The 22,941-nt window shown below is 41.7% G+C and overlaps 3 protein-coding genes across 4 annotated transcripts; all 3 read left to right on the plus strand.

Moving 5' to 3' along the window:
* The first annotated feature begins 496 nt into the window (after window positions 1-496).
* Window positions 497-2,963, plus strand: hoxc8a (homeobox C8a). Its single transcript, XM_026368339.1, has 2 exons — window positions 497-1,003; window positions 2,396-2,963. Exons 1-2 carry the CDS (start codon window positions 568-570, stop codon window positions 2,710-2,712), a joined length of 753 nt encoding a protein of 250 aa, XP_026224124.1. The 5' UTR covers window positions 497-567; the 3' UTR covers window positions 2,713-2,963.
* A 9,952-nt stretch (window positions 2,964-12,915) lies between these two features.
* LOC113167585 (homeobox protein Hox-C6a) lies at window positions 12,916-15,049 on the plus strand. Of its 2 annotated transcripts, none has more exons than XM_026368340.2 (2): window positions 12,916-13,545; window positions 13,963-15,049. In XM_026368340.2, exons 1-2 carry the CDS (start codon window positions 13,149-13,151, stop codon window positions 14,277-14,279), a joined length of 714 nt encoding a protein of 237 aa, XP_026224125.1. In that variant the 5' UTR covers window positions 12,916-13,148; the 3' UTR covers window positions 14,280-15,049. The 2 variants fall into 2 exon arrangements, with proteins under 2 accessions (XP_026224125.1, XP_026224126.1); XM_026368341.2 differs by having other exon boundaries at window positions 13,966-15,049.
* An 851-nt stretch (window positions 15,050-15,900) lies between these two features.
* On the plus strand, window positions 15,901-18,481 carry hoxc5a (homeobox C5a). Its single transcript, XM_026368342.1, has 2 exons — window positions 15,901-16,465; window positions 17,735-18,481. The coding sequence occupies exons 1-2, from the start codon at window positions 15,991-15,993 to the stop codon at window positions 17,941-17,943; spliced, it is 684 nt and encodes a 227-aa protein (XP_026224127.1). The 5' UTR covers window positions 15,901-15,990; the 3' UTR covers window positions 17,944-18,481.
* Window positions 18,482-22,941: the final 4,460 nt, after the last annotated feature.

The raw sequence follows: 22,941 nt of genomic DNA on the forward strand, positions 1-22,941 counted from the left end.
ATTTCTTAAATTCATATCTTGATCGGCTCACAACAAAGCCTTTTGTGATAAACATACCACTGAATATGATTAAAGCCTCCTGTGTTGTTGGTTATGATTAGTGCAGCTCCTCTCAAGGTGGATATACGTAGGGCCCACGTCTGACCGGTCTCAGGAAGATGAAGGGGTGGGGGGTGGAGGAGGGTGGGGGCGCATGTGGTGGGGGTGGTTGGGTGGGAAGCTAAAAAAAGGAAAAAGACAGAAAAGAGCAGCGTCTGTGACTGTGCCGGTCGAGCAAGCCAGCTTTAACCTTTGCTAACGCACATCCAAAGCACATGCCATGAGCCGGGTCTGAGCCTGCACAACCTGGAAAAAACACACACACACACGGGGCTGCGAGAGAAATCCGATGAGAGGAACAGCTCACAGAGAGTTGCCGTAGATTGTCCAAAGGGGCAGCGTTTCTCCTAGTTCCGGTTTGTCTGCCTGTGTGCGCTGTGCGAGCTGGGACCCCAAACAAAAGGCTGCCATCATCCTAAAGGAGATATTCTACTGCGAGAGAACCCGTCTGCTTGATGCTAACCAAACATGAGCTCCTATTTTGTTAACCCTCTTTTTTCTAAGTACAAAGGCGGCGAGTCACTGGAGCCAACTTACTACGACTGCAGGTTTCCACAAAGCGTTGCCCGCAGCCACACGCTGGTTTACGGACCCGGAGCAGCCGCACCGGGCTTTCAGCACCCGTCCCACCATGTGCAGGACTTTTTCCACCACGGGACCACGGGGATCTCCAATCCCGGATACCAGCAAAACCCCTGCGCTTTGGCTTGCCACGGAGACGCTACGAAATTTTATGGATATGAAGCTCTTCCGAGGCAAACGCTTTATGGTACCCAACAAGACGCAAGCCTAGCGCAATACCCAGACTGTAAATCGTCGAGCAGCTCTAACCCCGGAGAAGGACAAGGCCACTTAAATCAAAACTCCTCTCCCAGTCTTATGTTTCCTTGGATGAGACCCCACGGTCAGAATCATACAATTATTTCCTATTCTTACTGTTAGTATGTGGGTGCGTGCGTGCGCGCGTGTGTGTCAGCGAGTCTGTCTGCGTGTATGTGTTTGTGTGCATGTGTGTTTTTTAAAAAAAAAAAAAGCTCGAGTACATATGAGTGTGTCTCCAAACTATAAAACGAAATAAGTGAGGGAACATGATGGGGCACATACAACCTGTACTGCAGGCTGCTGTAACTCTGCAGCACATGTCCATACAGGGCTGAATTGTTGCTTTCAGAAGTGCCTTTAAACACTGAATTGCTGATCGCAGCTTATGACACCAGCTCTTTGAAGTCAATTATCGTTCACATTAGACATTTCACAAACTGTATACTCACTAGAGGGAAGCATGAATAAGTCATAGCTTAAAATACGATTGTACCACACACACCAGTAGCACGCAGATTGACAGGAGGGTTAGCTGAAACACAGCATAGCCAGAATCCAGGTTTTAGGGGTTTGGGGGTAATTTGACCCAAAGGGCCAATGTGGCTCAGACTCATACTCAGCCATGATCATAAGAGCTTTGTAGACATTACCTCTCCCATCCATGGATCATTCTGTCCAAGCTATCAGACTGCATTAACTCCACACAGGTGTTTGCTTCATTTCTATCAGCTCAGAGATATTTATCATTAGTCTGTCCACATGTGTTGATACAGTGCAGCTTTATCTCATCTCTCTCTTTTCATACTTCTCATATTCTCCTTATTTTCCTCCTGTCTGTGTGTATCTGTGTGCGTGTATGTGTATGTGTGAGAGTGACTGAAAATCTCATCCAGGCTTTTACAGGCCATGTCACTGGTGAGGGAAACCATAGTCATTTCTGTAAACAGGCTTCTACAGTTCAAATACAAATCTGGATTGTTGTTTGTGGCTTTAATAAACTAAAGGATTTTAAATTAATAGAAATTCACAATTCATAGCCGTACTCATTTTACAAATATATCAGTACTTTGTCTTCATATACTCACCCTCTAACTCTAAAGTGATGTGTGTGGGTAAAAGTTAGTTCATCATTCCAGCAGAGAGAACTGTAAATGAACACACAGAGAATTATCATCACTGATGAGACTATTATTTTGAAATTCCAAATGTTATGTGATTTTAATTTCTTTTTGTCTAGGTCATGTTTAGAGTTATTACTCTTAATGGAAAATCTCATGGGCACAACTTTAAAGAAGGGCTTCTCTGGCTTTTTAGGAGTGAATGTGATCTGAAAGGGGGGGGGGGGGGGGGGGGGGGCAGAGCTGAATTAGGCAGATGAACAGTTATTGATGCTCAAGAAAAAACGTGAATGCAGAAATTCATATGAACGAGTCCGTGGTCAATCCAGCTAACCTCTGGCTTTATTTTATTCAAGCCCCAGGAAGACGAAACGGGAGGCAAACCTACAGTCGCTACCAAACTCTTGAACTGGAGAAGGAGTTTCTTTTCAACCCTTACCTGACCCGCAAGAGGAGGATCGAGGTGTCCCACGCCCTGAGCCTCACCGAGCGGCAGGTGAAGATCTGGTTTCAGAACAGGAGGATGAAGTGGAAAAAAGAGAACAACAAAGACAAGTTTCCGGGTCAGAGAGGTGAGGCTGAAGCCGAGGCCGAGGAAGAGGGCAACGAGGACGGTGAAGGGGAAGAGGGCGAGGAGAAAGAAGCGGAAGAGAAAGAGGAGACCAAGGAGTGATTTTATGGTCCTTTTTATTGTTATATGGCTGAAAAAGAGAAAAAAAGAGAGAGGTCCCATAAACAGACGAAGAGTCACAAGGAGGCAGAGAGCGTCAACTTTATGACCTCCCTTTCATTTTGTCAAGAGGGAACAGGAATCCCACTAATATTTCTGTCATAAATAGACACATTTTTTCCTTTCTCACGATTATCCTAACATGAATCGCATTTCCATTTGGATTTTTCTGTACAAGCTACACCCGCTTGTAGCGTTTGGTTGTTTTTTGTTTTTTTTTATTTTATTTTTCCTTTTAACAAAACTGTCGCCCTTGCAAAAATAAGGGGGGGTCAAACAAAACGCATGTTAGATGGAAAATGGCTTAGCTATTTTTACAAATTTGATTTTAATAATGACTGTATGAAAAGCATAGCCAAATAAGATGAAAACACGACTGACGCCGATCCTGTGTTGTAAATAGATTATAGCCTACATTTAAAAAGAACATGGACGTCATTTCAGAGTAGCCTTTTGCGAAATTGTTAGCGAAATGTAGGCCTATAGTAGTAAGTGTTGAACCATCATCGCAGCAGTGACATTGGCCAACAGCCTGTGTAGAAATCACACGTTTTATTGTTCCAATTGCTACTGTTACTGTTTTACCCGTTTTCATGTGAATGGCCTACAAACACAGCCATTAGCTCCTCAGATAGTAGGATGACCAGGGAAATGCAATCGTTTGAAATCCTTTGATGCTACCTAAACCTGGGAGAATTGCAATAGAGATTTCTGAATATAGAGATTTCATATGGTTTTAATTTTAAAGTGTTCTATATCAACCTTATATTATTAAGTTATGTATGTAGCATTTACCCAATATACAGTATACACTTGTTGAAGACAATTTGTGAGTCTTGGAAAGACAATTAGCTCAAAGCCAAGCAAACTATTTTGATTTTATTGTACCACGGCACTACCTAAACTCAGAGCCTTTGCCTTAGCAAAATTTATATTCCACACTTGTGGCATCGCTCTGATTTGATTGCAAGCTATTTTCCCCAACAACTAAAACTGCCTATGACGCACATTTACTGTGTATGACAATACCTGCTACAATTACAACAATTTTAAAGTAAGGGAATTTTGATTTTAATGTGCTGGTGATATAGCGTAGTTGTTTTGCACTGAATATAACCTTTATGTACGTCTTGTTATATATTGATGTTAACAATATGCTCGTTTCCTGGTGTTTCTCCTGTGAAAGACAGAATTGTGTGTCCCCACCATTGTTGATGTAAAATCACAAATAATAAAAAAAAAATGGCTCACAATCATTTTCTGTTCTTTTTAATCATTTATTTATATTATTACACACTCGCCCATGCCAGTATCCACTCCTTCCTATGCACACACACACACATGAAACAGTGGCACATACACACGTAGACTGTAAAAGCCAGTTCAGTGCACGGATTTCTTTTATGGCTTTGCCCGCTCCTTGCTTTTTGTCTTTAACACGTCATCAACACTGAGATGCTGGAGACACGCTTATTTTGCAGGAGTGATTTGGTCCTGGTGATCCAAACTAAACTAAGAAAGGGCTGAACGTGCAACGATGGTAATGTTTTGATGATGCTTCGATTTCCAGCTCATATGAGCCAACACATCTACAGTCGGCAGCGGGAGGGGAGACAATGCGCTCACGTATTGAACGGCCTCCTGACTAAAGTTTGACTAATTTAAACTTTTGTAACTTATCGGATTAAAAAAAAAAAAAACAAAAAAAACGCCGACCTGCGTTTGCAGATGTATCTCTTCACCTTTTAAGGAAAGCTTGCGAATCCCATTCGCAGCAGGCGAACTCTCCAAAGCCTGAGTCGTATTTGATTCATCCGTTTAATAAGTAAGTTCCTCTCTTCAGGGAGGACACGAAGCTTTTCTTAATGAATCTCGGAATGAATAATGGCTGTTTGAGATGAGATGAACAAACATCTGGCGCGTTATGTTAATAATCAGACAAAATAATGGCAAAGCATGAGGGAGGCTTTAGCTGTATATACAATGCAAGGTGCTGAGTGAAACCTGGTGTCCAGACAAACCTCCGGAACGCGTCAGAGCCTTGGATCAAAGCGAATTAGGCCAAGTGCAGGTATCACCTTGTGTCTGATCGTCCACAGTTGAGCTGCTGAGAGGATATGAGCAGGCTGCATAACATCTCCCAAACAGCACAACATGCCACTTTATGGCCCCGCATCTCTGTGGGTCACTAAATGTTGTTCCAATAAATACCAGCGGTCGTGTGATGAGTTTAATTGAAATTTGATCCGATTTTTCCCAAACATGCCATTTGACATCATTCTCTGTCACCTGAAACAGAAAACCGTCCACCTTTCACTGTATTACCAGTTGTAGCCTTTTATTTAAAAACCCAAAGCGCACACAGCTTCTCTTCATGTCCAAACTTTGTGGAACAGTGTAAATGTATCAGGACTTATCAAACAGCGATCAGTGTCGTTTCTGGCTGCTTCAGTGTGTTGTAGCTAAATTATTCAAAGCTCCTGGCTCGTCTAGCCTCTCTGCTATTTATCTGCTCAGTTATAGACTATTTGAATAAGCTGTAGTGATCCATTAAATGTTAATATGAAGCACTGTGGATGCAAATACTTTTTTACAGTAGACTGTTATTGCACAAAGACATGTTACATTGAATTCAATTCAGTTCAAATGAAATCTTTTTTTTTTTTTAATCTTAGTTTTTTAGAAAATTAAGGCCACAAATAGAAATCCTGTATTTTTTGAGTCAGGAAAATGAAAAAACGGCACAAATTCGTTCAATCTTAATTATTTCATTCGCATTTTTTTAAGAAAAAAAAAAAACAAATATGTAATTTGTCAACATTTATTCTGTTTGAAAACTGCGTGTTGTACTCTAAAGAATGAAATCGAAACGAAAGTGCAGTGTTCAAAGTTTTTCGATGGCATGTGTGTGTGTGTGTGTGTGTGTGTGTGTGTGTGTGTGTGTGAGAAAATTATATTGCAAATACCTTTTTAAGTTCTGAATTTCTTCTCAATTTAAGTCCAGGCGAGCACTGCAAAAGCAAACAGGTCAGGTAGATCTTCAGTTTAGGAATTTGTTTCCTCCAGAATTTAGTTTTATTTACTTATGTTCTGAATTAAACAATATTGCGCCACAGCTCAGTATGTTCCTTCAGGGTGTTTATCTCTCTGTTTGAATGCGTGTAGTCCGGATGTGTCCCCAAGTCACAGCTATTCTGTGCCACGGATGGGCTCTTTGTGTGTGTGTGTGAGAGTTGACATTACTAATAAAGTTTAAAGTACCTGCTGTAAACTTTATTGGCGGTGTAAAGGCTCGGCCCGGATGGCTCTGCATCTTTCGTCTGTGTGTGCCAAGGCTCAGTGTGGAGATCACGGCCTGTAAGGACAAGATGCGCCGCTCCCTCAAGTATGTAACACAGATGACTTTATTTACGTCTGCGTGGAAAATATCTTTTATTCGTTAATAGGATTAAAACAGTTTGAGGTAAAGGCTTTACTCTATATTTACTGAATACACCCTGCGTGCTGAGCTGCAATTAAATGATTTCTCCTCTGTTGTTCTCTCCGTATTGACTTCTGTATGTTTTTTCTTTTCACATGTATTTCGATACATCACACTAGTTCAAAGTAACAGTATCTTCTCATATGTCCAGTGACTCTCTTATGTTCTCAAGTGCGTCTAAGATGCAGAACACGTATCCAGATTTAGTAAATGCGTATTTATTCTTTTTTTTCTGTGTTTAAAACTTTAGATCATGTTGAAAGTTTGAACCAGAGTGTGTGTATTTACAGTGTGTGTTGAGGTCTTGTCACAAGCGTTGGTGGCTCATGTAATATGTGTGTGTGTGTGTGTGTGTGTGTGTGTGTGTGTGTGTTCCCCGCAGGCTTTGTCCCCACCTTACCTGCTTTTCAGGTTTTTAGAAAAAGAGGTGCATGCTGAAAATGAGGCAATAGTATCAATATTAGGAGTGCACTTGAGCAGTGTTGTTGAATGTGTGGCGCACTACAACCTGACATCTGCTTCACTGAGGCTCAGACCCTGATATGTAAGCCTAGATTCGCCTAATTGAATTAGATGCGTCTCCCTCACAAGTTCCTTTTGCTTCTTTCCGTCTCTTTTCCACTCTCTCCTCCCTCTCTGTCTCACTCCCACACTTTTATTTCCCGTTTCCCGTTGGCTTGGGTGCATCATGCCACACCGCTCCTCCGCCAGGGGAACTGTCATTTTTTTTTTTTTTGATGCACGTCTAAATTGTGGCTTATTGGGAATTTGAGCATCGCGCTCCGTATCGTGTGACCATTTTTAGTTTTGTGCAGTCGAAAAAAAAAAAAAGAAAGGAAAGATGAGTGCAAACATTCCTGGTTGTTAAAGGAAGAAATTTACAGCTGAGTAATAAAAGTTTACGACTGAATCCTCTCTGCGATTGGCTGCAGTGGGCCACGTGGCGCACGCTCTATGAACATGAACTTTATGCTGTTGTCTATTCTCTGGTCCTTCCCTTGTATCAGCAGCAGACTAAGCTGGGGCGTAGAAACGTCTTTTTTTCTTGAATATAAAAACATTGCACATGGTCATTTTGGTGCTGCTTCATGCGATATTCAATCCGATCTCCGACTTCCTGACAGAGGGATCTTCGGGACAGTCGCCGCCTCTAGCAGCCGCTGCCTGCGTTTATCCTCCCCCCCGGAGGCAATAAAGCCGCGACTGGAAAGGGAAAAGGAGCAAGCAAGCCTGCTAGAAAAGACTTTTCCCACCAAACAGACACCCTGCCTCCATATGCCCCTTATCACCGGGATGTGAAGACACCTAGCAGACCGCTGGAGACGTGCGCTGTGTTGATATTTCCCCTCTCGCCATCGTGACCCCTCAGCTGCTGTGTTGGACCTCAGTGAAGCTACACACCACGGAGAGCCTGCTGGGGTAAGATGGCACATTTCTCTATCATTCTTTCTCAGTGTTTTTAAAGCTGTTTTTATTTATTTATTTATTTTTTTTTGGCAATCAGCTGGGTTGTAACGGTGAATGATAGGGAGGCGTGAGTGTGTGAGATCATGAGAAGGTGGAGGTGTCTATTATGTAGTTCTGACCTGACCTGTAGCCTGGGAGGCTGCTGATGCCCAGGGCGATTGTCACAAAGCCTCATTGGTGTCTGGAGCAGCACCTGTGAGCACACTGCCCGCTAAAGCCCCACATTAGCTGAGCATTTTAGAGATGCTGTGCCAATCTGTTGTAATAAATAGCCCGCTGATAGTAAACTTTCTCATCACTCACAGGCCCCTCTGACCAGGCAGTGACAAATTACATTCAGAGCTGGCTCTGATTATTTCTTCCGACCACACTTGTTGTCACTTGTTATATGCAGTGTGTGCCAAGAGCTTGAATAACGTCTATAAGCTATTTCATACACGCACACACACACACACACACATACATTGAGGACACACACACACACACACACATAAGCTGCAGTATGTACACAGGGACGCACAGTGTGGCTCCCGGCAGTGCCCCCTAGCGATCAGAAGCGTCTCCTGTTGAAGTGGGCGGGTGTTGAGGCTTGTTGTTTATGGCTACTGGTTTTCGGCAGCGGTTCTCTGTCAGCTGACACAGCTGATACACTGCTGCCAGCGAGTAACTGCGCGGCGCAAGATTGTTTCTGAGTGTCTGATGTGTTGTTGTCCCTCTGCAGAAGGATATGTTTGTCTGTTTTATCGTTTTGTTCAGATGCATAAGATGCACATACCTCTGTGTGACATAATCACTGACGACATTATGAGAAGTTAGCAGGTCATTTTATTTACACCAGCAGGAACCATCACAAGTATCCTCATTATCAAAACCACCAGTAGTAACAGCAGTCATTTTAACAGTGGTTGAACATCATGACTGAGGTAGCACAAGTGGGCTGTGTGCAGTAAATCATCCATGAATGGTGCTGGACACAGAACAGACACACTACAGATGCAACACATTTGACAAATCTAAAAGAAAAATCTGCACATTCACATCAAAATATCCTTAACAGGCATAACAGCACACATATGAGGAGGCTGGAAGTGTGCGTGTGTGTGTGTGTGTGTGTGTGTGTGTGTGTGAGGAAGGAAGTGTAAGCCCAAGGAAGGAATATATATATATATATATATATGTATGTATATGGTGGTGAGGCTAGAGGATGAATTGTTGATCTGCATTGTGTGTCTATTGCAAGAACATCCTAAATACCACAGTGCTTGTGTCTGCGTGCCAGACTGCAGTGCCGTGTGTGTGTTTGAAGTTTAAAGTGGTTGCTTTATCAGAGCTCAGCTTGGTGAAAAGCTCCCTCTGTGTTTTATTGTTGTCTGTGCAGAGACAAAATATTGTTTGTGCTGTGAAGTGATTCGATGTGTGTGTCTCTCTCTCCCCTGCTTAAAGCTCAGCAGTCCTGCGTTTCAATCTTGTAAAATACAATTATTGGCAAAGTCTCGTTGTGGAAGCCTTTAAAGTGTTATAACCTACTGTTACACACGTTGTTTGCTTTTCTCTTATGAAACATTGCTGTTGCAATGGATCGTGTCCGCTGCTGCCCAATACCGTGCCTGCAGAGAGAGAGAGAGAGAGAGAGAGAGAGAGAGAGGAGAGAGAGAGACAGGGATAGAGTCCATTTAATTCATGCCATTTGAGTTGTTAGGTAAATCTTGGTTTAAAAGAAGAAGGAAAACCACAGTCTATTGTTTTGCCCTGTAGTGTTTTTAAACCAGAGATAGATTCGCATAAAACTCCATGAAGTCATGAATCTGTCCACATCACCACATTTAGAACCTCACTTACAAATCCCGACAGGGCCGAAATTTTGCCTACTAATGGTCATAATTTATGATGTGTGGATCAACATGCGCTCATTGGGCAACAGCTTCCTGAGTGCTTAACGAGCATAAAGTCGAACACTTCCGGACATTAATTGGGCTAGCCAGCGATGGTAAAGTGCTTATAGAGGGCTTTACATTGTTAGTATGTGAATTACTCTTTATTAGCAAGGCTAGAAGCGGGGGAGAGGAAAAAGCATCAGGGGCTGACCAGACTTTGCCTCCCTCGCTGTGTTTTTAATCATGGCTGATAATCTAGAAATTTTACAGGTCCCATATAACTAATACTGAGTTATGTCGTGATGCTGGATATGGATGCAGATCTATAAGCATGCAACAGAGAAGCGGTGTAAGTTCATGGTGGTGGATGGGCCCTGCTGTGCTGCAGGGGAACACGCTGTTAGAGTTGGGCCTGCAGCAGAGCAACTAATTAAAGCGCAAATTTAAATCCGAGGCAGCATGTTAATAACGAAGGATGTATAACAATAATAAGAATAATATTAACAACAACAACAACAATAAGAAGAAGAAGAAGAAGAATAGCAGCGTTACCCGTTGTGCGTTTGTTGGCTATGTGCGAATTCATTCATTTGTAGATGACTGAATTTTTACAACACCTAATATTAATTAATAAATCGTGAATGATACTTGTTAATTTGAATGTTTAGTAGCATGCTTTCTATTAGGTCATTGTTATTCGTGTATTATTTTCGTCTTAGACCTCTTTGCTTTCGTTCGTCCCTTTAAAAGATCGTGGAGACCAAACGGCTTCTTTCCTTCCTGCATCAAAAGCCTCGCATGTGATTTGCCTCACGGGCCGCAATAAAACACTAAAACACAAGGGAAAGAATGACCTTTCTAAATCTACACACTGGCACAACCTCTGCTGCATTCCAGCCTCCCCAGTCCACACATTGGCTTTACTGTTCAGCCTTTATTTACAGCCTCAGCTCTTTGGACCAGCGTGTTTTTTTGGGGGGGCTGTGAACAACCATTGAGGATCTGGGTTTTAAAAACCAAATTATTTAAATATAGCCTAATTGTAGATGAAATATTTGCTCTATTCATTTTAAAAGCAGGCTGGTGACTGCAGAAATGGTCGTCCTCAAACAAAGACGTTCACATACCGATACACATGTTGTTCCTGACATTGTACGAATGATAAATTAACACTGACTAACAAACGCCAGATTTATTTTATTTTTATTTTATATTTGGGAAAATGTGTGTGTTTTTTATTATTTAAATTAAAATGTCATGCTGCAGGCAAATTGGTGAATTTACTTTTTAGGCTTCCTCAGTAAAAATGTTCCTGGTGTGAGTTGAAAATGAATTTCTATAAACTGGGAGTCCCACTAGTTTCATCCTGCCAAATATGTTTTAGTAGTTAGTTTGACAGCATTATTCACATATTCGTTACTTAATATTAAAGTGACGAGGCAAACTAATCTCAGCACAGCAGGAGTGAGACACCACAGTGTCCATCTTTTGCGCGTGATTTGCCTGAAATCTGCGCGACGAGGATGTCACATATGGCCCGGAATAAGGTGAAGGGAAACTTTTATTGCACCAGCCACTTCCTTCTCTTTGTTCTTGTCTCTTTTATTGGCCATTCAGGACCCAAAACAACAGACCAAACCGTGTTGCAGGTTTAGGCTGCAAGTATTCACCCTATTCAGAAAATCAATGAAGTGAACCAATAGGCTGCTGGAGCCACCGCGACTGCGTTTGAACACACATTTTCAATAACTCTATTGATTATTTTATCGCTTTCTATTATGGCATGTTGTGAAAATCCCAGTTGATGCCGATTACGCTGTTTCAAATGAATATGTTAAGTGGTATTTTTCATTCAGCCTAAACATCGTGTGACTTTTAGGAAATAAAACGCTGGTGGAGTTTAAAACGAGCTCCCGTCAACTGTACAAAAAGTCATTTCATTATATTGATTACAGAAAACTGAGCATGAAGGACGCAGCCCTCCATGATATCATTAATTTGGACTTGTACGCATTTAGAGTCCAGCACATTTCGTCCAAACTCGCGCTTTAGTTTTGTTATATTTTTTACAAGACACCTCTGAGTAAATTCCTAACCCATAATTTTCTGCTGAGATAATTATCGGTTCCATTTTCAGCTGTGTGCCAGAATAAGGAAAAAAAAAAAAAAGAGACTGGAACATGTGCATAAGCATTTTAACACGTTACATTTTTACTGAAATTCAACTCTAACACTTGAGTGTTAAAACTAAAAATATTGCTCTTTGTTGTTGAGAGTTAAAGAGGCTGTAACTGGTGGCTATGAACTCCTCACACCGGGCACAGTTGAGCTGTCTCACTTGAGCTGTACAGTCGCAGAACTGATTAGATTTTTCAAATAGACTGACAGAAATTATTTTCTCAAACGCAATTCTTCACCAGCCAACCGGACCTGTGCACGCTTTCTATTTTGCTTTATGCCTCCACATGCTGTGCAGTGCTTTCATTTCTGAGCCTGGAGATTGCTGCTCGTGTTGCACGGCTTTGCTGCAGAGATAGTTGTTGGTGAGCTGGGGAACGTCACTTGTTTTATTGCCCTCACAGAAGAGAGACCATAAACGCATTCTTACCATCTACACCCCCCCCCCCCCCCACAGTTCGCTGCAAACGCATGGAAATTGTTCACATGCCAGATAATTCATACACAATGCAAACATTAACAGTATGTTGGAAACTCGTCGACGGGGCTGAAACACACAATAAACGCCAATAATCATTTTAGTTTTCGTACAGAGTGTGTGCGTCCTGCGGGGTGAGAGCGCGGAGATGGTGTAGCTGTCTCTGCAGTGGTGTTGTGAAATTAAAAGTGAGTTTTGACACACAGACGTACACACACACACACACACACACACACACAGACACACACAGTCACTCGCACACAACACACGAGAAGTCAGTGTCACAGGGGTTTGGATTCAATCCCACTAAATGTTTTAAATGTCCATGTTTGTGACTGATCAAGCTCAGCGCACCTTTAAACGCGGGTTCATGTGTCTTTTTATGCAAATCTTCCGCCTTCGAGCATGATCCACTGTACTCAATGACATTGGCCACCGTTTGTATCGCACTTCCTGTTTAACACCACATCTCTTAAACTTCAAGCCAAATATTTCTCATCCAGACAAGCTGGATAGTGTTCCAGTCCAACTCTAAGTTGTGTTTATCGGCATTTAGCACTAATGTTCAAGCTCTGAGCTAAAAGCTACAGTTTCTCCTCAACTCCTGCCTCTCAATTGGTGGAGAATGGTCAGCTGACATTGTCATATTGTCTCTCACCGAGCCAAGCCTCGGCTATAACACTCGGGTTTGTGCGTCTTAACCGGAGATTGGAAATTAATAATATTGAATCCTCAAAGTAGCCCACGTCCAGTTAGAGAAGCAGAAAGTCGAGGAAAAAAGAAGACCTTGGAGAAAAGTGTAGTTGGTGGACACAGACGGGAAGGAGATTTACTGAGAAGGAAATAGAAAAGAGACCGATAAAGAAGTGGGGAGAGTTGGAGAGAGGGTTACAGGCAAGGTATGAATTCTTATTTCGCAAACCCGTCGCTCTCCTGCCATTTATCCGGTGGTCAAGATGTTTTGCCTAACGTACCCCTAAACTCCACCACCTATGACACAGTCAGACATTTTTCGTCGTACGGTGCTGCTGTGACCCAGAATCGGATATATGCACCTTTCTACTCTCCTCAAGATAATGTCGTGTTTGGGTCTGGCAGGGCACAGTATGAATATGGCTCAAACGTGTTTCTTCAAGACAAGGACGTGCTCCCCAGCTGCAGACAAACAAACATGGGACTCAATACACAAAGCCACATTGCTCAAGAGTACAGTTTGGATCAAGGAAGAGCGGGAGCACAGGACCAGAAAAGCAACATCCCGATCTACCCGTGGATGCAGCGAATGAACTCACACAGCGGTGAGTTTTACTACGACAAATAAATTAAGGAAATGGGCCAGTTTTACGATATGTCTTACCAAGAGAGTAAGTTACTTTTTATGGCCCCATAAAACATTACTGTATCCCCTCCACTTGTAGATGGGCCTTTGCATGTGCAAACAAACAGCTTTCATTTTAAGAATGATATAATAGCCATAATCAGTAGCGTGGGACAGAGAGAATCCATTAGGATGCCTTCATAATTTCACATAATAAGGCAAAGATGCACTTTGAGATTGGATTTGTGTTTGAGCTGTAACGTGTTAATATTTCCAGTGTAGCTTTAGATGATAATTCAGATTCTAACAATGGGGCAAAACTCGCGCTAAACTAAGTGTGTCTCACATCCCAGACACAAGCAACCGACTAAATTAGTGACTTTACTCTTTATTTCAGCAGGAGTGGGCTACGGGACAGACAGACGCAGAGGACGTCAAATATACTCTCGCTATCAAACGCTCGAGCTGGAGAAGGAGTTTCATTTCAACCGCTACCTGACCAGGCGCAGACGCATCGAAATCGCAAATGCGCTTTGTTTAACGGAGCGGCAGATCAAAATCTGGTTTCAGAACCGACGCATGAAATGGAAGAAAGAGAGCAACCTGACCTCCACGGTGACTGGGAGTGAACAGACAGGAGCCTCTCAAAACGAGGAACGCGCTGGCGCAGAAGAAGAAGAAGAAGGGAAGGATGAGGACAAGAAGAAAGAATAGTTGAAAACGAAGTGGAGAAAAAACAAACAAACACCTGATGACCATTACAACCCAACGTAACTACCTAAAATCTATATGGACTTGAGAGCGACTTCACTGCATGATGGCAACGCCGTAGCTCTCCCACTTATATCTCATGTTCACCACAGGAGTGTTGAGCCTTAGCAATCCAAATTATTTCAGCCACAGTATGGCCCCCTGTGACATTTGGAGTTTTTTATTGCAATGTCACACTTGTATTGTGAAACTACAAAGAAGTATTAATTTCTGTGTTATTCCCTTGCCAGTAAAATCTGTATATTTATCCCCCCACACTTCATCTATCACTGTGAACCCCCTTTGATCACCTCACAAAATGCAATGTTGGTCAGACGTATTGTACATGCACATTCCACGGCAGGAAAAGCACCAGGCGGACACTTCATTTGCTCCCAGTATAATCTAGTACTTGAATCCTCCGCAGAAGAGTGTCCAGCATAAAGCTGAAAGTTGCACGAGTAGTCACCAGTTCAGAAACACTCCCAACCGAACAATGCCTGTATATTACCAGTATAGTATATAAATCCGATGAGGACGTGTGTGCATTTAGCCGCTTTGATAGACGCTGCATAACAGAAGACTGCGCTTAGCCCCCCTTTTTTTTGACCATTTGACACAATAGGCTTTCCTTGTGAGGTCGATTTGTACACTAGTAATTCTTCACTTTTGTTTGGGAAGTCATGTTTTGTCATAATTGTGTATCATGGAATAAAATATTTGTAAAACTTTAATCCTCGTCTTTGTGTTTTTGGGAACATTGCACCTCTTCACATGAATCAGATGAGCGTGTATAAAATATTGCTTTAAAAATACGCACCACACTAAAAGGGCGTGATGTTGGAGGTCTGATCTAACTAATTATTCATATTTAAATTTTGCCATGACCTTTTTGGTTAGGCTGGTCAAAGGGGACAGAAATTAGCCATGAAATGAAGCCAAATTTGCCATCTTCCATATTAAATGTTGCCAATGGCAACTTTTTAATTGGCTTGAAAGCAGCACGGGAATGAGCCATTGTTCAGTATCCAGTCCAAACTTCAAACATTCCCGTGTAGCTGTATGAAACGTCCAGCGGCGTTCACGTCTCCATGTGCGTAAATATATATATAAACAAACTGGTCGCTTTAACGTGTTATTATAATTATTGTTATTATTAATATTATTATTGTTATTATTAATATTATTATTATTATTTGGGACTGATTGTGGACTCGCAGCGTGTCAAGGGCAGAGAGGTCTGACCGGTTCTGACCGTCCTGCCCCATACCAGACACCAGATGACGCTCTTGTCTTACTGTCCTGCCCTTTTCCGCTAAAGATCCTCGCCTGGTCCTCAACACCCAACAGCTCAAAGTTTACCGGACACGTTTCTCCTATTCATCAATACCCCCATTGAGTATCAAAGCCAATTTATGACTGGCCAACATGTGCACGTGATCCCATACAAATACCCCATATTTGGGCAGCGCCCGTCGGATCAAGAATTAAAAAAAAGATACCAAAGCCTACTCCACCTATAAATCCTGGATTATTTTTTTAAGGCAGACAGCTCAGAATTTTCCAAAAGCGGCTACAAAGAAAAGCAATGATCATCAAAAACAAGGAAACAACCGCAACATATATCCCGCAGCACACTCTAGTTTAAAAGGAAAAGTATCAGTGCTAGTTGAAAATGAGCTCTTATGTTGAAAGCTCCAACCTCAGGCAAACAAGCGAGACAACTTCTCCTAACACTATGTTTAGTTTCGATCTATCTGGGCGCAGGTCCAGCCGTTATGAGGGTGTTAATGTGAACGGGATATTCACTTGTCCCGTCCCCACGACCTCTGTTGAACGGGAGGAGATGAAAACTAGCCTGCGTGGCAACACGGATACTCCTCTCCAGTCAGGACCACAGATAACCATGGTCTCCATTAGCTCGTCCGTGGACGCGAGCGGGCTCAACTACGGCGGCAGCGCGCTGCTGGGACGAGTGGCAGACAGAGACCCGGAGAGGAGCACAAAATCCGGCGGCAACAAGAGCCAGGAAAGCGAAAGAAACGCGGAGAACACGCAGTCGAAACGAAACACAAATGTGAACCAGCGTCAGGACAGTGAGCAGCAGCCACAGATTTATCCCTGGATGACAAAACTGCATATGAGCCACGGTAAAGTTTGCTATTTACTAAAGTGCGACTGAGATGCTTTCCCTTATTCACTCTTAACGATGCAACACTTCTTTTCTCCCCGTTCCAGTTTCCCTCTTGAGTTTTATAGGCCAAACGCAGGAAATAATAAAAACTCGCGGTCATAAATTTTATGACAAAGGCATCCATTGCTCGTAAACCTGCTCTGTTACGGCGAAGAGGTGATCTCCGTGGTGATTTATGATGGTATAATTGGATAAGAGAACAAATCTGTGATAAAACTATGAAATAATATTACTAATTCAGCTATAAGTGTTTTTTGCTTTGCTTTGTTTATTGTCTCAGTCAGTCTTGTTTTATATTATCAGACTGTGTGTGTGTGTGTGTGTGTGTGTGTGTGTGTGTGTGTGTGTGTGTGTGTGTGAGAGAGAGAGAAGCTTTAGCCTTAAATTGAACTCTGGGAAACACCAATGCCCTGACCCAATCATGAACTTTTCACCTCTAAAAGATTTCTATAGGCGTGCTCCTTGAGACAACTGCTTGACTATTTAGGCTGCAGATGGACAGTGAGCACATTTGCTGCAAAAAAAAAAAAAAAAAAGAAGAAGAAGAAGAAGAAGCTTCTTCTGTTCTCTGCTCCTCCACATGCAAACATCCAGGAGCACACAGCAAGAATGTTAAAATATTTAAGAGCAACAGCACAGGCCTATTACTTAGCACGCCTGTGCAGCACCAAGTCTATAAATAGGAAAATATATCTGGAAAGCATCAGTTTCCCTTTTCCAGCCACACTCCTTCACATTTTACACATCTTTTATTTTTTTCTCTTTCACAATATTAGACTCCTGAGCAGCGGCATCAGGCCGAGGCCAGTAGGTTATTTATAGGAAGGCCAACACATTATTAGTTATCTCGTTTACAATGAGATAATATTTGCTAAGTGATAGTACTTGTTTGTTTTTTTATGTTTTAATGTGCAAGGATGGAGAAGGTCCTCTTTTAAACTGGCTGTATTTATTGGATCTGGTGGACCATCCTTATCAGCCTGACATAAATTTTTATTACACAAGTTCACTGTTAGTAATATAACATTAAATTAGGTTATATAAAGATATTTGATCTTTGAAATGAGGGTGGAGGGGAACGTAAATTAATGCAGTTTTGCTTGTAATGGGTTTTTGTGTATGCATAAGGCTTTTAGACCTGTAACAATATTATCAGTCTAAAATTGCATTTATTTATCTCTGCAATTTTGCTGTTTTAAGTTACCTTATTTTAATACCACTTCAGAATCGGAGGGTAAGCGGTCCAGGACCAGTTACACTCGCTACCAGACTCTGGAGCTGGAGAAAGAGTTTCACTTCAACCGGTACCTGAGTCGCCGCAGGCGCATTGAGATCGCCCACACCCTGTGTCTAAACGAGAGGCAGATCAAAATCTGGTTCCAGAACAGGCGAATGAAGTGGAAAAAGGACTCAAAGATCAAAGTGAAGGAGTAAAAAGTGCAACAATGAACCGGGTGTGCATGCAGCACGTTTTCAGCCCCACACTGCACAGTGCTGAGTGCCGCCTGACCTCCGGATGAACTGCTAGGAGCAATGACATCATGACACCGCTCTGTGTGCTTCATCACCAATTATGTGTCACTCGCTGCAGTTTGGGACCTAATGTATTGAATATCACTCACTTTGATCAATCGGTTTACATTTCTAAATTAATTTGCTGCCCATGCGATGATAACCTCACTTTGCTGCACGAAGAGGACAAGAGGTTGAGGGGAGCAGGCTCCTTCACGCTGCAAGGCTTTTTGGTCTGCAGTGCACTGAAAGTCTGCACAGTGCTACTAATAATCTATGTTTTTAATTAGGATAAGAGTAGTGGAGGCTGGGCGATGGCCTGCATCATTTCTAACTCTACATCATCATCGTGTGATAAAAAGATAAATCAAATAAAGGCAACACGTATTCTGACTGCTGTGGAAATCATGAGCTGATGCTGTAAGTAGCAGTTCAATCGTTTCCCACCAGTAAAAAACAAGACAAAAAAAAAAAAAACAGCAACAACTTTGCACCTATTTCATTTCCTTCCTCTCATATGTTGCAGTGCAAAAGTTGGGATGTGGTTGGATGCCTGATATCTGTTCGTGAGTGGATTTCTGTGAAGGCTTCATCCATGTTTTCTGTCGTATCCTTGTCAGTATAAATCATTCTGTATATTTCAGCGACTGTATGTGATGATCTTGTGATGTGCAATGAAAACCATTTCTCGTTCCCTCTGAAAACGTTACGGTGCCTGGTTTACACGAGGCCCACAACGACTGATAGATGATTCATATGTTGATTGTAACCAATAAAGTCTCACCATTAAAAGTGAAGCAAATGTAACCACTGTCAATATGCACATTGCTATTATTTTTCTTTCTCGGTGAATTAAACAGCTGGCGTCAAAATATTAATGCTCCAACTACACTGAATTAAACTCTTCAGAAACTGTAATTGTAGTAGTTTTTAACAGTACATTTGTTTTGCCCTGCTGTTCCGGATTCTTTAGTCTGACTCAGAATCCACGGATTTCTCTGGCTGACAAACGCACTCTGAAGTTTAAGGCCCCCATAAAACTTTATTGCCCCCTTTCCACCGTTCCACCACAGGCTCTGTTTCCTGTTTTGTCAGGGAAGGAAGGGACACACCAGCCTGTGATAACACTCGCCCACAACACAACAAGGATGCAAAACTTTGGTTTCCAGTGGCCGCAGACTGACGCGCCATCACTGTTGCGGCCATATGGTCACTTTATGATATCGCCCTGCTCTTTAATCCTGGCATCATTGCGCTGTAGTTAACACAACACTTTGTGCTGCCATAGAGGACATAAAATCATGGCAGCTGTCGGGTGTTTGTATTCAGCAGCAGCTTTAGTAGAAGTAGCAGTGTGACGCACGACAGCTCAAGGTTATAATGTAATTCCTCTCTAGTATTGCTTAAAGAAAATAAAAATCAACTCACCTCTCAAACTAAGCTTCCTATTCAACTTCCTTGACGGTTTTGAGAACCGGTCAGCGCAGCGTCCACTTTCTCTGCTCTGTTGGGCCTAACCTATACGTGGACAATGTATTGAATCCCTTTTTGTATGTCTTTCTTTTAGGGTATTTTAAAGTTTACAAGGTTACATATGCCAATTGCCTCAAGCAGGGCCTGTGAATGGTGCATAGGAAGCACGTGGTGCCATTTAAGTGGGTTTTATGGCCTGGAAGAGCTGACAAACCTTCGATATATACACATCATATATAATCTTAACTGTCCGGAATCGCAGCTGCTGGCTTCCCCTTATCTGAGGAAGAAAGAGCTTTGTGGCAGTGAGGATGCAGTACCTTTGTCCGGACTGTGTAGTCGGGTGGTGCGGAGGACGGAGAGCTGCAGCAGTAAGTTGCTTTTAACTTTGCCTACAGGCCTGCGACAGTAATTTCTCCATGGAGAAAAAATTACAGTTTATGTTTTATTATTTATTACTGGGAATTTTAATGCAAGGCTGCCAACATCAGAATTAACTATATATATATATATATATATTTAAAACCAATAGGTTTTATATAATTGTTGAGCAACGTTGTACAATTTAGAGAAACGCTCATTTGGACATAATGTATCGGATATTTGTTGTCAAACATTTAATTTGACAGAGAGCGGAATTTAACGAAATGCAGGTCGTGGTTATGTGCTTTATGTTTAAGCAGCACCAATTTTATCTTACTGTAAATCTTGGCAAATAATATCACATGTATAGGTTTTAATTCCTCGCAGTAGCTTTTGGTCACAGTGACAGCTCGTTTGATTCAACACTTCGATTTGCATGTTGCTCCTGTCTGAAAAAAAAAAAACAAGAGAAAAATATTTAAAGAGGGAGGTGACTGTGGCGAAAATAAAAAGTCAGTCTGAACTATCAAAAATAATCAGCGTCCACTCCACCCTCTGTCTCTCGCACACTCACACAGTGGCTGCATCTCTTACGCACCCACCTGTATGAAAATAAAAGTTGGGATGGATTTTATTTTCAGTAAATTGACAGAGTTTGATGCAGAAGCTTGGAATCGTGTGAATGTGTTATTGTAGCAATTTGTTGAATGTAAAAATTTGACTCATGGGTTAAAAAGATTGTGTGCATCCATGAGAGCTTTCAGATTTAAATTCTGCAATATCGTTTTTTTTTTTTTTTTACCTTGACATGAGGACAGTGCTCATGAATTGCTCTTGTTGTAGGGTCATGTCTGGGCCAAGGCACATGCTGGATTCAGACATGCCCCACAGTGGGATTATGGCATCCTCCAAACTGTTGCCCAAAATGCATGTTTTGCACAAAATGCGTCTCTTCTGCACAATACATAAATATTTGTTGTGTTTCTTGTTTGTTTTTGAATACACTGCCTTCACACCCTCCTCTATTTCCTCCTCTTCCTTGTCCACACTGCAGGGCCAGATGTTGCTGAATTGATCAGTTTGGAGACTGATGACACAACGTGATCTTATAAGCTCGATAATTTTCTGTTGCTCTATAGGGCACATCATTTAATTGCCCATATGTCTTAGAAAGCAGTGCCGCCTGGAAACACTGCTCTTTTCTTAATCAATGCGTGGAATTGTTAATGGCTAATTTTGATATTAAGTCTTGTTTGGGCAAGACTGAGCAAGCTGCAGCAGGGATACACGATGAGAGGATGATGTTGAAATAAAACATGGCTCTTAAGACTTCAGTCTTCACTGTACTGTTTGTAACTCTTAAAAGCGAGTTTTGCGTTTTCAGGCTGTGCAGGTTTTCTCTTAGTGTGTACACGACGATCAATTATACACTTCCAATAGGGGGCACTGTATGACACGCTCCTGTGTGGGTGATACACTGTCTGGACTATGTGTCTGCGACAGGGCATCAATTAGTTCTCTTTTCTTTCCAAAACTGAGTCTTATTTTCCACCATTTTTTAACAGTTACACTGTCACTTTAACTGCTGGCAAAGGGAGAAAATCCCCATCATAAACCACCAGACTAAAATAAAACAATGCAAAGTGGAGAGATCAAATATTTTCCCTTTTTACAGACAATTTAAAAAACAAATGTGTCTTGTGAGATGTTAATGCAGGTTCCAAGACACTTTATAATCGAACTGATTTTATTCTCACTGACTTTAATCATGGCATCATAGGGTGCCACAGGAGTCCAGGACATTTAATCTGAAATAATAAAGACGCTCCTGCTTAAAACAGTCACTCCAGCAAAAAGTGAAACAGTCTAAACATCCGTTTTCACTGCCACGTTCTGTGCTCTTGTGTTTCTTTCTTTGACCTGTGGAGCTGACACTGTCATCATTCAATCCGCAGAGGTCATTTCCGGGTGAGCACAGACTTCCCTTTGTCTGAGGCCAAATAAGAACCATAAAGTCCCATTACATCTTTTCTGAATACAGTCAGAATTTATTTACAACGTGAAGACAAAGTCGTGATTTTTTTATTGAGTGTTCGTCATAATTTAGGCCTGCTGAAGTTAAGGGATTTCTATTCATAGAACATTTGCCCAAGGAAATACCAAAACGCTTGTAAATTTAGTTTTACTGTCTGAAAATGACCCGTCCTAAATTTCTGATCTGGGTCCCAGTTCTGCAGGAGCCCACACATGTCAGAGCTTTTCTAGGGCAGGCTCCCTTCATTTAGGCTAAATGACAGAGGAGTTCAGAGGAAAGGGGGCAGACTTGGAGGATCATTAAAATGAAATAATCATAACTTATCAACACCCTTCGTTTATTTGGATTTGAAAGCTGAGAGATTAACAACAGAAAAATTAATAAAATAGTTGACATTTAAACGCCTTATCGTATAAAAATAGATTATTTGTTGCTCATGGTGTAATGTTTTTATTTTTTTTATTTTACAGTGTTGTTAGTTAATGTGAAACAAAAACGAAAGGCATTACGGTTTGAATAAATTCATGGGCGTGTGTTGTTACTGTCTTAAGTTAGGCCTATTTGATTTTGTGGATGATCTTTCAAGAAAATTCGTTTTAAAAACAAACCTTTATTTTAAAAAGTAATGTCATTGTGCTTTTCTTCTATAATATTCAAAATATTCGGTTTGCAGTGTGTAAAACGATTTTTCTTTCACTTAAAAGCGGAATATTTTACACAATTCCTGCTCTTATTTTTCGTTCTTCTTTCTATTTTCAGACACCTCGTCGGGTCAAGAAGAGTGGCACCGTGGATTATTCAGTAAGTGTCCATCGACCCACGTGTCTCCACCTGGCTGTAGTCAGCATATGTGACACTACACGGTGAAGCTTGTTATTAGGCTTTAGGTAAACATCTGGCTCCACTGACAGCATGGCTACTGATGCATGCACCAATTTGTTTATGGATTCAGTTGTTTGTAAAAGACTGCGGTTCAACAATCGCACTGTTTTTACTTCCACATGCGCATTTGTTTTCTATTTAAAACATGATATTCTTAGACAAAACAA

Source organism: Anabas testudineus, chromosome 7, assembly GCF_900324465.2.
Source record: "Anabas testudineus chromosome 7, fAnaTes1.2, whole genome shotgun sequence".
NCBI lineage: Eukaryota > Metazoa > Chordata > Actinopteri > Anabantiformes > Anabantidae > Anabas > Anabas testudineus.